The sequence below is a fragment of the Netta rufina genome (genome assembly GCF_964035555.1).
Source record: "Netta rufina genome assembly, chromosome: 11".
NCBI classification, from domain to species: domain Eukaryota; kingdom Metazoa; phylum Chordata; class Aves; order Anseriformes; family Anatidae; genus Netta; species Netta rufina.
This window is the reverse complement of record NC_140134.1, coordinates 5,983,413-5,998,499: the sequence shown is the minus strand read 5'-3', so window position 1 is coordinate 5,998,499 and position 15,087 is coordinate 5,983,413. Positions and strand designations below refer to the sequence as shown.

Sequence of the window (15,087 nt, the reverse complement as noted above, 5' to 3'; positions counted from 1 at the left end):
CCAAAAGCTGAGCTCAGTGTAGAACAATGAGATGTGTACTAATGCCTTGAAAACGCTGCCAACTCCCATCCTACCCCAAAACAGACATGCAGGTGCACAAGAGCTTAGCGCTACACAAAGGTCCCCCAGTGACAGTGGTTCATTTGTCAATTTGATCACGTTAACATTTCTGTGCTTCATGAGTAAGTATCACATAACAGAGAATTAATATTCCAAATTGATGCAATGGTATTTTCTCAAACATCTGCACTGCATGAATGCATTTGGTACCAGAAGCCAGTACGCAGAGAGTAGGGCAGAGCAACAGGACCATTGCAGTTCTTACAGACAACTTCCATGTTGACAGGGTAACTTCACTGGCAGTTTATGCATGGACTGAAGCTCTTTGCAGGTCCCAGAGTAAGGACTTTTGGTGCAGTAGCAGCTCACGTACCATACCTCAGAAGAGCTGTACGTGCACACACACGTGCAGGTTGCTAAAATGTCATTTACCTTTCCTGTCTCCCCCTCCCATCCCATTACCTAGGTATGTGCAAAGTGGAGCACTGCTGAGATGCCTAGCCTGAAAAAGACCTTGCAACCAGGGAATTGAGCCAAACTTTTTGCCACATTCAGTTACAGCAGTGTGTTTGTTGCTGGAATACAAATGACCATTTAAACTCTGTCATCCAGCACTGAGGCAAGCAGTTCACCCACAGCTACAGATGTTGCTATAAGAACTATGATGCACAAATCTATCTTAAAGCAGGGCCATTTTTGTTTGTTTGTTTTGTTCTTTGTTTTTTAGCTGTTGGCAGCCAAGTTTTGCTTTGGGACCATCACAGAAGTTTCTGTTCAGAAAAATGTACTATTCTCCCTAGATCCGATAAATGATGTAATTGGTGTTTGTATGGTCTCCTGTGTACATACCTCAGCAACAAAAAGGAAAAGTCACGCATTTTTTTATAAGCACTTTTTGCAGAGCTTCTGAAATCATTAAACAAGAGGGAGCAGGCATTGTAGTAGGGTCCTCCAAGGGTAACCCTGTGCGTGGGTGAAGGCTACTGAATCGCCTTGCCTTCTAGAAATATCCTTGTTAAAATCTCTTTGGGCACTTAATGGGGTATGGTTCCAAGAAATGACAAGAGTGAGACAGCAAAACCAAAAAAAACTATGAATTTCAGTTCTTTGAAAATGCTGGAAGATGAGGATAACAGATACATTTATTAAGATAGTAAAAAAATGTTTAATGGCATGCTGTGGGTGCTGATTTTAGACAGAAGAAAAACAAGGTTAAGTATTTATTTTTCATTGCAGATATTCTCTACCTCACTACCTCTCATTGTCCATTCACTACTGGTTCAGAGCTAGCATGTGCACAAGAAATTTAGAATGTCAACATTTTAACATAGCCATGCTCTGCTAAAAGCTTGCCTTAAATGGAGCTTACAAATTTTAGAGGTTTTATTAGCAGGTATTGGCAGGTATGTGGAAGGTTCAGATGGAAAGAAAATGGAGCATCATGCTTTGGGAAAAAAATGAACTGCATCAGTTCCATTCTTACAGTGTTAACACTGAATCAGGATGAAACATCTCATTTCACCTCTCTAAAATGTTAAATATTGGTCAGTCAGAACTATACACCGTTTCTGTATTTAGCAAGTAGTTCAGCTTTCACAAAATTTCACAGCAGCCCTCATTAAGTGCTGTACTGGGAGTTTCACCTCCTGCAATTGCAGAAATGTGTAATTTGCTCCATATTAACTCACAGTAATAAACAAGTGGTAGTACCTCCAAGGCATCAATTCCCAAATTAATACAAAGTTTATGAATCAGTATCAGGCAATACTGAGAAAAAGGTGCCTAATAGTTAGTCACAGCTTTCATTTACTTATTTATTTAGGGCTTTGTGGAAGATAAACTTGTCAAAACTTAGGATAGAACTGAAAACAACTGTGTAATGCTGAGACTCATCTGGCTGTTACTCATACAAGAAAATCAAGATATCTGCATGGACTCAGAACTTTAATATATATTTTATATAAAAACTCACAAACAATATATTAAGTCAGATGGAGCGTTACATTTGGTCAAGCTTTTGCTGTGTCTTGAAAAGAATACGGTATTGTATTAACAAGCGCTATGTGGTAATATACCAAGCAGCATTATGCTGATGTTCCAATAGTGCAATCACTCAAGGCAGTGGAACTCTTTTAACAGAATCCAGTGCATACAATATCAGGTGCCTACTCATGGGACAGGTGGCAGCATCAATCATTAAATCTCAATGTCTATTGAAGAACATTTTATTTTTGACAGACGTCACCATAAAAAACATCCACTTTTGAAGGTCAGATTCTTCCGGATTCTGGCTGTATGCAAAAGAAATTTAAGTTGGGCAAGAATAATTTGACTTTATGCACAGGAGAGCAACTAGTTTCTTATAAACACTCAGAAGATTTTTCTGAAGTGCCTGGCAGCTAAAGGGGTGAGGACCGAATGTTAAAAATACTGGGAGACTTCACCAAGAACTGTAGTGTCTTGACTGTGAGGAATTTGCTTTCATTTTTCAGGTTATAAAGCCTAGAATCTGAGAAAAAAAAAAAATATCTAACATCTCTTAGCTTAGCCTGACTGCAATGGCTCACTCTCAAAGGCTTTGGAGCAGCCCTGACAATTTTTGTAAATGCATGGGTAAATCACGTCCCAGCAGATACCACGTTCCCAAACTTAATCCTTAGCTAAGGTTACGTGCAAATGGCAGAAGCGTGTGTGAACTTCACTCACCTACTCTTGTGGTAGAGCCTTTGCAGTTCTGTCCATTGCATTATCTCTGGCCTTTCCTGGATCAGGAAGAGGCCATTTACAAAAAGGGCACCTCCACAAGAGCTAGCTATAGATCAGCATTGTCTGCAAACATTTTTGAAGATAATGCCTACTGTAGAGGATTAATTAAGTGGCATGTAAGAGTTACCTCTTATGTGTTACAAAGCTTGAAGAAATACCCATACCTTTCTTAGTGTATGTCAGGGCTAAATGCTCTTACACCTACAGAACAAGCTTATGCTAAAATTTAATAGTGATGTTTTAATGTTAATACTGTTATTACAGTGGCCTTACAGTTATATCCAGTTTTAATGCTATACGAACTCTTTAGAACAGCCTGTCCACAGTGCTGTGTGCTAGTTTTAGCAAGAATCACACCACTTCGTAAGTGCAAAGCAAGCGTGCACACCAAAACCACTTTCTGCTCCCCTGCTAGGTACGTAGGACGTAGCTGACAACCTGGGCAACTGAGTAAAATCCCCCATCCCCAGCTACACCTCTGTGAATTAAAATAATGCATGGCAGCTCATGCTGAGTAAACACGAGGATGTGAAGTTAGGGAACTGATTAGGAACAGCTGCTTTTAGCACAGAGCACTGCGTTTCCCGTTACAGTACCTGAATCTGTGCGTGACTGCCCTACACCTGCAGCTCTAGCACAGAGCAGGAGGGGACCTACAAGCAGCCCTACAAACAGCGTTATTTACCTCCCTGCGACGTCCTGGCACAGAAGCCCTGCATGCCTGGGCATCCATACCGGCTCCCCGCGCCCGCCGCCGTTGCATCAGCCGCGGCAAGCGGCGGGGAGAGGCCCCCCCCGACCCCCCCAGCTCCCCCCGGCCCTTCCCGGCCCCGCCGGGCTCACCTGGCCCCGCAGCGCCCCGCGTCCTCCTCGCTGCAGCCCCCGCCGCCCGCTGCCGCCTCGGGGCCGCCGCCCGGCCGCGGCTGGGCCATGGCCGCTGAGCGCCGCGGAGCCGCCGCTGCCACGGCTGCTGCCGCCCCCCCGCCCCGCTCCGCTCCGCTCCGCTCCCCGCCCCCGGCTGCCGGCCGGCCCCTGCCCGCCCCGGAGCGGGGAGCGGGGCCCGGGGCTCTCGGTTGTGTGAGGGAGCGCGGGGTGAAGCAGGGACTGCGCCCCCCGGGGCGCTGCTCTGGTGCACAGCCCCCTGTTCTGAAACACGGCCTTGACTTTGAAGTTGAGGCTGTTCCGCTGGATGTCAGCGTTTCCGCTGCTGGGGTAACGTGGACTAAACTCTAAATCGTTCCAGATGTCCGTGTAAACACTCATTCCCCCGCCAGGGAAGATGTTTCTTCCTGCTAAATGGAGGTAGGGTCTGTACGACACCTCCCCGCTTGCTGTTTGGCTGTGGCGTGCATCTCAGTTGTGCCCCACCGTATGGCTCCAACATTTTCTTCTGAAAAATTCGGACTGGCAAAAGGTCAGCTTGCATGCAGGGGCCAGCTCTCATCGTGACAAACAGGCCCCGTGAGTCAGAGCCGCTGGCATCAAGCATAACGAAACAACCGCCCTGCCGCTGTGGCTTTGGCTTATTTTTAACATGCCTTAAGGGATGAAATATTTTGTTTATGAAATACGCTTACCCGCCTCGCGAGCCAAACCTCTGCTCTCTGCATTTTGTTCTGAGGCTTGGGTAGGGCATCGTCATGCTACGGATCGCAGCGGGAGCCGAAAAGACACACAAACACCTTCTAGGAGAGAGCGGGTGCAGGGGTCGTGGCTCTGGGTTTGTGTTTGAGGCCAGGCAGCTGCCTGCCTCCCTGAGCGCAATGGGGAACCGGGCCATGCCCCGGCTAACCAGAAGGGCCCCGTTCATCTTGCGGTTCCTCCTGCCGGGGCTGGGGACATCCTGATCTGTTCAACTCAGACCTGTTTTCCTGCCTGCCCACGACCTCGCTGATGCTTCACCGGTTTTCTGAGCAGCCCTATCCCCGTCCCCTGGCACAAATAAACGTGGTAGAGATACCGAGGTAACTGGGGTGGGTGAAGACTGACGCCATTCCAGACGCTGTGTTGACGTGACCATCACTGAAACTACCTGACCAATTTTTTTTTTTTTTAATTTATTTATTTTTAGCACAGCAGCGACCTATAACGCTCAGGTACCCACAGAGGTGAGTCAGTGCTGGGGACGGGGAGAACCCACAGCCGGGAGTACCGGCGGTGAGCGAGACCCCACGTCCCGACACCCAGCTAGGGTCACAGCCCTGTGAGCTCTCACAGCTGTCTCACGGCACACGCCGTGTTGGCAGAGGGCTCCTAACCCAACATCCCCGCATTTTGTCGTTCCCAAAAAGGGCCGCGCCTCAGGGAGCCGCCCGCCTCCCCTCCCCTCCCTTCCCCTCCCCTCAGCGCCCGCGGCGGGCCGGAAGCGGCGGTTGCCGCGGTGACTGCGGAGCCATCTCCGCGAGGGGCGGCGGCCGCCATGGTGCCCAGCAAGGGCCGGGCCGCCAGGGGCTCGCGGGCCGCGCCCGGCACGGTGGGTGCCGCCGCGGAGGGGGCGGGTGGTGAGGGGGGCGGCGGTGTCGGGGCTGAGGGCGCGGAGCCCCCGGGGGCAGGGAGCCCGTCCCCGCGGGGTGCCCGGCTCGGGGCTGGGGGCGGCGGCGGGGGAGCCGCTGGGTCCGGTGCTTGAGGCGGGTGAGGGGCGCGCTGTGGCGCGCAGACCCCTCAGACAGGGTCACGGACAATGCCGGGGCGGTCTCGTGTGTGTATGCACGCCTTTGTGTTGTTTCCTTCCCAACAAAGCATCCCCGTTAAAGTCACCCTTCTGGCTTTTACAAAGCCCAGCGTGACTTAGTGTTATTTAACGCTATGGCAAAATAATATTCCTCATAATAATTTGGAAAGGTAGTTCCTCTTATTGTCCGGTTGTAGCGCTGAAGGTACCGTTTTTGAGGGAGAAACATATTCGTTAATCTTCTTGTATTGCTGCATGTTTTTGACAAATGTTCCCTTTTTATCTTCTTCCAATTTGCAGGTTAATAACTGTGGTCTTCAGCTGGTTATCCAGACCGCCTCAATCCCTGATAAAAACAAACCAGTAATTACTATTTTCTTTTACTTCAATAGCTACATTAAATAACGTGCTTTTATGGTATAGCCACATTTGTACGCTTTCAGTTAGGAATTGTCTTTTCGGTACAAATATGTTGATTTGTAATGTATTGCCCATTGTATCTGATACCCTTTTCAAGATGCATTTCATTCTAGTGAAGATGTGTAAAGACACTAGGATGTACCATAGCCTGCCACAAATTTAATATACATTCTTATGATTCCATCTCTACTTTTTTCCTTCCCTTAATTGCAATAGTCCTATTGGGTAGTGTTTTTTTGTTTTTTGTTTTTTTCCCTCCCTCCTTAATCAGTTGTAGAAGAATGAGTTGGTAACGTTCATGTTTTCATTTTGGTTTCCAAAAGCAAATTCTAAGTGATCATATCTTATTAGAATGAATGCTCTTCATAAATACAGAGCAGATTTATTTTTTGAAGCATTCCCAGGGTGACCTGAGAACTGTATTTGCTTGTAAGGTTGTGTTTGTCTGTGTAAAGACGCTTCTTGCATTTGAAGACTTCAACCTTTGTTTTACACGTTTTGTTACAGTTTGAATTCAGGATAAATAAAGAGCAGTCATCTTTCCACAATAGACTTCTGCAGCATGATCTGGAAAAAAACTATTCAGGAAGGCAAGGTGATATTCAATAGGGTTTGTTTGTTGTTTTTTTGTTTGTTTTGTGTCCTTAATCTCATTTTTTTTATTAACAAGATAGTAAAGACAGACTGTGTGATGTGATTCTCTTTCATATGTGATAATTTTTCCTGACTATATCATAACCTGAAGCTCCCATCGCTCTGTTGCCTAGCACAGATCTTTTTTCTCTGTTTTTTGTCCTCTTTCTGTCTATGGAAGAACATCCTTTCTACTACTTACAAAGCCATGGTCTTACGCCCTCTGAAGCCACACAATTCTGTACCATAACCTGCAATTGGATGTTTAACACTTATATATAAAGAGAGACAAAATTAGTTTCTAGGATTGCAACCTAATCTGAAGAGAGAGTTTTCCTATTGTGTGCTTCTTGCTTTGAAAAGCAAGATACGTGGTGCTATCACTGGTAAAAGGCAAACCTTGGAAGAGCTTTGACATGTAACACTTCTTGCTATACTGCTGCTGCTTGCCTGTCATATGCCAACAGGGATGGGTTAGGACAGGAGGTCAGTTTAATTATAATGGCACTGAGGTATCTGAGGCACTTTATTCCAGTAAATAATGACTGACGTTCAGGAGTGGGTTGATTATTAGGGCTCTTATTAGGGCAATGTATTTTATTGTGGAGTAAACTTAAGCTCTGCAATTTTGTTTTGTTCCCCCTCAGGAGACCCCAGAGTATTAAGTCCTTTGGTGCGTAATAAGCAGCTCTATCTTCCAGTGACATCCACTCTGACTGAACTTTCTGGTTTGGAGTTGAAGCAAAATACAGGTTCTCTATCAGGATTTGTGGAGTCATCTATACATACAAAATCCAGATCGCGACAAAACAGTCAGGGTATTAGTTCACAGGCTTCAGGTAACAGTGTATCATTGTCACTAGTTTTTTTTTTTTTACTTATCGTTATTATTACTATTTAAATGGTATCTAACTGAAAAGTTATGACCTGTAAGATGTTTGTTTTTTTTTTGGCTGTCAGATTGTATAATTAAACAGGAAATGTTGTCTACTGTTTCCTTAGAGGATTGAGAGAGGTCAATAGACAATTGTTAGGAAACTGCTAGAAATAGCTTTCAAGGTATAATATAAAAAGCCTACATTTAAATGACTATATATCCTTCTGGAACAAAAGGACAGTGATAAGAATCTTTTCTGTATATCTTTAGGAGGATGACATTAAAAGAAAAAAGTCACTGTTAAGTCCTTTTTTTCCTTACGTTTATTGGCTTTAAAACTTGAGACAGAACTCAGGGGCAACAATGTTAATTGTTTATTTTCATTCTTAATGATTTTATTTTCCCTAGCAATTATTTTCACTTTGAAGGATACATAGAGAATACTGCTTGTTATATTCTGTTTTGCTGAGTAGCTAGTAATAAAAAGGTAGACAGGACCACTGAGAGGGTTCTAAATCAAATTAAACATCAACAAATTGTTTTATTTAGCTATTTTTTTTTCTATTGGCATGTTTCAAACATCGTGGAACTTGCTTTCTATAGTAGTAAAGAAATTTAACTTTGCTTAGTGAAGAATATACGTTTTTCCCATTAAAATATTTGATTTGTTAAAAAAATAAAAATGGCGAACATGTCAAAGATGAGCCCATGTTTTTGTGATGGTGTACAAGCACAATGATCTATTTTTGACCAGTATTTTTCAATTGATTGTTTTGTAATAAGCCAAAATTTGTGACTACACTGCTGATTTATTTTTGAGTTATCTTTAGTTATTTTCCCTTTCCCCTTATATTAACAAAATGAATCAAGTTGGTTAGTTTTGTAAATATGTTTTAAAGGGTTAACTGTTTCTTCCTTGATAATGTAGTCAAGTATAATAGCAATTATTACTAGGTACTATATGCACTTGCCTTTGAAAGAATTCGCATTTTTTTCTGGCTCCGTGGGACTCTTTTAATGTTTTGATGCTTTAGTTTTTAGTTTGATCAACATCTACTTGATCTGTGTCTTTAAAATTCATCTTAATATAGATATTATCTTCTTTAAGGTCAGGTTTTGAAATTGTGACACTAGTATGCAATCTTATTTTAAGACAGCATTGGGTAATTCTAATCAAACCAAAAACATCTACAAGCTGTCTGCTTACAACAAATTATTTTCAGAAAAAGTCTGTCCCAAACAAGCCAAATGGACATAAGTTTGCAAGAGGAGGTAGAGGGATGTACCTGTAAGCTAAAAATGACAGGAAAGGCAACTGATACCCAGAGTTCTGAATGCAGGCAGAATGCACTGTGATATATTGCATAATTATTTTTGTAATAAGAAATACAGTTCTGCTTTTATTTTCTGTAGTTAATGAAATGATTTGGCAGAGTAGTAGCTCATATGTTCTCTTAATGATTTTCTGACAGAAAACACAAATTTTGGGAGCAGTTCATCAATAACATTTCCTATATTGCAACGTACTGCTGAAGAAAAAATACTGAACTCTGATAGACTGACCCTTGAAAGGTGAGAAGGTTTCAGAGCACGTGCGCTGTAGCTTGCTGCTCTTGTGTAGTGATCTCAAATGATGAGTATTCTGGTGATTTCTGGTTGGTTGGTTGTTTTTCGTTTTGTTTTTGAGGGAGAGACTGTGTCTCATTGGGCAATTCTGTATGAGTCTCCTTGTAGTAAAAGTTCAGAGTGCTGAATACATCCATACAGCAGTTACCTGAAGCAGTTAAGGTTTTCATTTTAAACTGAGGAGGTAGTTTAGAAGTTTCATTTTTTACTTTTCACATCAACACTTACTGTTCCATGTATTTATAGGTCAAATGTCAAGTTGTATAAGCAAAAGAAAAAGTAGATAGATATGATACACTTTGAATTCTGATCTAAATGGATTGCTTACGTGGCATCTGACTAAAGCATTGGTATGCTGTATCTGTTCAAATTTTAGTGTGGTCCAACATGAAATCTTGATGTAATTGCTATATAACAAGCAAATCTCTAGGAAGACAGGCTTCAAGAAATTTTTGAAAGCTCTTCTGCTATATTTTCATACTATTTTTTTTTTCAACAGTAGCCAGTTACTTCCTTATTCCACACTTGTTTAACTAGCAAAACTGAACACCTTAATACTATCTTAAGTTAACACACTTTCCTCAGTTCAGCTGGTGTGGGGGAATAGAAGGTGGGTTATAGATTTGTTACTTTTATAGTGTTTTGTTCTTTGTTCCAGGCAAAAGCTGACAGTGTGCCCAATTATCGATGGGGAAGATCATCTTCGCCTCCTGAATTTTCAACATAACTTCATAACCCGGATCCAAAACATCTCAAATCTACACCATCTTGTTTTCTTAGATTTATACGATAACCAGATAGAGGAAATAAGTGGTCTTTCAACTCTAAGATCCTTAAGAGTCCTTTTGTTGGGGAAGAACAGGTAAAAATAACTAAACTCATCTTAAGCAGCCTGTTTCTTTAAGGCGCAGTATCTGTGATCTATCACCGCAGCCGTTCTAGGGTTTTCAGATTGGGATGTTGGCTGTGAGACCAATGAGACTTGTCTTAACTGGCTTCTTTGGGTTGCTGTCCTTGTGATGTAGATTTTTTTCTGAGAAGTGGAGTTCAGCTGTTTCTTCTGGAGTGTTTTAATTGATGCTGAAACCCCAGCTTGGGTTTTCTACTTCACTGGCAACTACCTGTGATGTTGGAGGAATAACTGTGCACAGTTATTGCACTACTTGAAGCACATTGGCAAGTCTAAACTTGCAGCCTGAGAGTGAGGGGAGTAAAAATTTAAAACAGACATGGGTTTTGAGGATTTTTTTTTTTTCCCCTCTTACCAATAAAACACTAATTGCAGAATTTGGTTAACATGTAGTAGTGCAGTATTTTACTTGAGGTCGTGCCTTTTATATGAGAAATCTCATCTGTAGATAATAATTCTGTTTATAGTGAACAGTTGGGGTTTGGGCTGATAATTCCAAGTTGCATTAAGGACTAATTTTTCAAATTGTATCTACAATGTACTGTGTAGTTCACTTACATAGCGGTATTGTTTGGAGATAGATGTAAGGAGATGTGTAAATGATTTCAAGTCAGGCATAGCTGCTACCAAAGACTTTATTTTCAGCTTTATCTGTATATGATCTTTAAATCTTGAAGCACATGCATGATATATGTGATATTTAATGTAATCAGCCAGTAGATGGTGCTGCTGACATAACCTAGGTTTGTCATCTGAGAAAGCAGGACAGGACAGAACAGTGTTAAGATGGTCAAGATGGAGAAGAAATTATGCCAAATTTTGAAATCTGTATTGTCTAGAAAGGAGCAATGGCTTTCAGATTTTTATTCTCAGTTCTTCTAACAAATTCTTAAATGCTTTGTCACTATAGCGTGCTTTAAACAGGTTTGGGAATATAGTTTTGTCAATAATAGTGTTTCTTGTTTAGATATTTGCATAGGTTGTATGTTGACTTTTTCTAGTGGTACAAATCTTCCATCCCCTTTCATTTTTCTAGAGGAGTGAAGGGCATGTTGCTACTACTGCATTACTGATAGTCAGAGAGGAATGTTATAGTTTAAGGCGTACTCATTCATTTATTCATTTTGAGTGGGTGAAAGGTCTGTTGTTCTTCCATTCCTATCGGCTGTCTAGGTTTTTGTTAGGTGGACAATGAAAGATACATTTAATCTAATGTAAGAAATAATTTGTCATCATTTAAATGTTTCAGAATAAAGAAGATCTCAAATCTGGAGAACCTAAAAAATCTTGATGTTTTAGACCTTCATGGAAATCAGGTACAGTGCAATAAGTTGATTATTTAAGTTAATTGTGTAGACATAATGTATTTCCAGTGTCCTTTGTTAAACTATTGCTTTTTGAAAGGCAACCAAGAGCAATTTTTTCCAGCTTTTGAGGTCACAGAAATCAGTAAATTACTAAAAGGTGGTATGATGTTACTTTGATTTTTTTATATCGACTCTTGTACTTTCTGCATTTTACTTCAGGAAAATTACATCTTCTGAAATGCTGAATAAGCTAAGTATAGCAGCACTTGCTCACACCTACAGAGTAGTCATCTAGCATAGATAGTTACACTGCAGTTAAAATAGAACAGAAGTCATAGAAGAATTTAAGTTCCCATTGATTGTTGTGTTGTCTCTAAATGAAGACTTAGAACTTCTCTTCCATTAATTAGCTACCTTCCTGTTCCTTTCCAGTTTAGTTATGCAAGTTTTGATATTAACACTCTATTAACAACATTATTTTTCCACTAGTTGAACAATTTGTATTGTAAAACACTAGTCTGCCATACATATTAACTCATTTTGAAGGCATGATGAAGAAAGAAATGAGTTTGAGACATAATGCTCCACTATACTAGTTCCTTGTTTTTAAGTCTGGTTTTATTTTTTTGTTTATTTAATAACAAATGGAGGGTCTCTGTTGTTTAACATTATTAAGATTTGTAGGACCTTTTATTATGGCAACCTTCTGTCTTATATTATATTTCTACATATAAAATTTCTCAAACCTGCTTCAGCTGCAGAACTGTATTTGGGAACATCAAAAGACGTATTCCAGAACATTGCATTTAAACAACAGATCAGTGGAATTAAAAATGAAGTGTTGACACGGAGTTAATATGGTGGATTCTGATCGGTGCTCTGCTGATATAACATCCTCTTGCCAATGTACACAACTTTTTTCTTTAATTCGGGAGGGAGTAACGAGAATCAACAGTGTGGAAACAGAATATCACACTTGTCTGTCAAAACGAAATATAATAGAAAATACGATTTATGTTATATTAACAAGCTGTTCATAAATCTGTTTTCTTAAATTGCTTGTGGCATTATGCTGTACCCAATTCCCACAGAGTTTTACGATTTGGAGTCAGTTATGGGCAGCAGTTTTCCCTTATTGGAATGATCTTCATTCCAAGTAGGTCTAATGATGCTTCTGCAGTGTGCATCACTTGTCTTCTTTTCTCATAACCATGGAAAAGTATAAATCACTTCTGCCATAAAAAAGTGTCTGGAATAGTATGGATATGTGTATGTGCTGTGTGAATGTGGGATTTCCTCTGGGCTGCAGTTTCTGTTACTCTAGCACTTCCTATAGCTGTGAAACACACTATGAATTACTTAGAGCATGACTGAGAAGACAGCAACGTTATTTCTTACGCTTGCAGATATTTTTATGGTACACTTGCCTTCATTTTACATTCAAACTGCTTCTTACAAATGTGAGAAATTATTTCATGTTATATGCATGGGAAACGTTCTCAATCGAGCACAAAACTTTAAGGTTGTTTTCTAGAAAAGGTAAGTTATCTTTGTGATACATGTGTAGCTTATTGCCGGGAATATTTTTAGGATTTTATGTGATGTCATTGGGCCACAATGCAAAATACATACTGCAGAAGGCAGTGCTCAGCTTTTCATAGTTGTTTTTGCATTTATTTTTGATCTCTTCAGAAATACAAAAACACAATTTTAAATAAATGCAGAACTAGTTGTGTTATAAGAACTGTCATTGTAGTTAATATGTAAAGGGAATTTTGATGCTGAACTCTCCAGGAAGAAATATATATATATATATTTTTTTAAGAAAGCTATCAATAAACTAAAATTTGGATGTGTTTTTATTCCTAAATGTTGTCTATGTAATGAGAAAATTGTTGTGTAGATTGTAATTGTCCTGAAAGGAGATTAAATGCAAATGGGATATGTTAGACGCTATGAAATGAGTCAGCCTCATCTCTATTCCTAGGAAAGGGATGGAAAAAGTAGTTCTGGAAACCGTTTACAAAATGTGCTAAGGGAGAGCAAGTGACAAGAAGTAGTCAGCATGGATTCACCTAGGGGAGATGATGCCTGATCAGCATGATGACATTTGACAGTGTCTCCCATCACATGTTGACAGACAAAATGATGATATTTTGGGCTAGATGGATGGACGGTGAGATGCAGTCAACTCTAGAGGTTGATACTGGGCGAAGATTTTTAACACCTTCCTTGATGACATGGGTGAAGTGGCACAGAGTGCAAATTTGAAGATGATACAAACCTGGAAGGAGAGCTTTATACAGGAGATGATTGTGCCAGCATTCAGTGGGATCTCGACAAGCCGGAGAAATGGGCTGAGAGAAGTCCTATGAAATTCAAGAAAGGGAAATGCAAAGTCCTGCACTTGGGGAGTCCTAAACCCCTGCACCAGTACATGCTGGCGGCTCACAAGCTGAGAGGCAGCTCTGTAGCAGGGAACCCGGGGGACCAGCAGCACCATGGGCCTTATTCGGAAGAGTATTGGCAGCAGGCTGAGGGAGGTGATCCTGAGCCTTCCTCATCCTGATCCTTCCTTTCTGCACGGAGCTGGTGAGGCATCTCTGAGCTGCTGGGCTACCCGGTGCAAGACAGGTGTGCACTTGATGGAGTGGTTCTAGCAAAGAGTTGCAAATGTTTTGAGGGGACTGGAGCATCTGAGGAGAGGCTGAGAGAGCCGAGATGGCTGTACCTGGAGAAAAGAAGGCCCAGGGAGTTCTGTGGCCATGTGTATAATCACCTGCTGCGAGGGGGGGAGCAAGGTGGAGCCAGACCTATCTCGGTGGTGTCCAGCAAAAGGACGAGTCATAGGTCACAAACTGAAGGACAGGAAATTTGCTCAAACTTTAAGAAAAATATTTCCATCGGGGCCAAACAGAGGAGAAGGTTGCCCAGACAGTTCGTGGCATCTCCATCTGTGAAGTCAGCCTAAACCTGACTGGGGGTGGTCCTGCACATCCTGCTGTGGTGGTTCTTGTGTCGGGCAGGCTGGCACCACGGGTTGCTTCTGACCTCAGCTGACTTCTCTGATTCTGTGGCTAGTGTTACTTCAGGCTGAATTCGCTATCTTTGTTTTCTGTTTTCCCTTTGTAGTGATAGGGGAAATGGAAGAAGGAAAAAAAAAAAAAAAAAGAAAGAAGAGGAACTCTTTTGAGGATGCTAGTAAAGTTACAGATAATTACGTATTGTAAAACTATTCCCTGTAAAGCCACAAAAAGCCTCTCTGTTGTATGAATGAAAACTGCCATGGAACTATGATGCAGTGCGTTGAATCAACATCCCATTACTGTCCTCATTGAAAGGCACTCAGTGTTCGAGGTTAGGATAGAAGTGTTTTTGTGGTTTTGATATTCATAAATCCCACACGTTGGATGGAACTAGGCAGCAAATCTGTTGGCCTTCAGAGCATTTCCTGTGCAGTATTCTCTGATTGCTTCTATTCTTCTGTTATGCTACTGCTGGACAGTAAAAGTTCTTCACAAATCATTTTTTTAGAACAAGTATTTGTGATTCATTTTTTGAGAAGTAACATGGTTGAGTTTTCTTCAAGTTTGTTGATTTGTCTTTTATTTTTACACCGTTGTCATCTGAGGGTCATGTTTATATAGGTACTCAAATGGTAGTCTGTTTTACAGCGTTTTTGTCTATGTATTAATATATATATAGTAGCTCTACCTTGACTGGGTTTTTGCCTTTTGAGGTTGCCGTGTGTAAGTTAACAGAAGATGGGGGCACAACAGTTTTTGCTGAACTGAAGACAGTTCTGTTAAGGGGATAT

The 15,087-nt window shown here is 41.4% G+C and overlaps 1 protein-coding gene across 1 annotated transcript in view; it reads left to right on the top strand.

The window, feature by feature from the left end:
* Positions 1-5,230: 5,230 nt before the first annotated feature.
* LRRC49 (leucine rich repeat containing 49) overlaps positions 5,231-15,087 on the top strand; it is a gene marked incomplete at its 3' end in the record, with an annotated part of 42,723 nt that continues 32,866 nt past the window's right edge. The window contains exons 1-7 of the mRNA XM_084293291.1: positions 5,231-5,299; positions 5,798-5,860; positions 6,425-6,512; positions 7,198-7,389; positions 8,900-8,999; positions 9,712-9,915; positions 11,213-11,279. Coding sequence (XP_084149417.1) covers positions 5,246-5,299; positions 5,798-5,860; positions 6,425-6,512; positions 7,198-7,389; positions 8,900-8,999; positions 9,712-9,915; positions 11,213-11,279 — 768 coding nt within the window. The 5' untranslated portion in view covers positions 5,231-5,245. The remainder of the gene's footprint in view (positions 5,300-5,797; positions 5,861-6,424; positions 6,513-7,197; positions 7,390-8,899; positions 9,000-9,711; positions 9,916-11,212; positions 11,280-15,087) is intronic.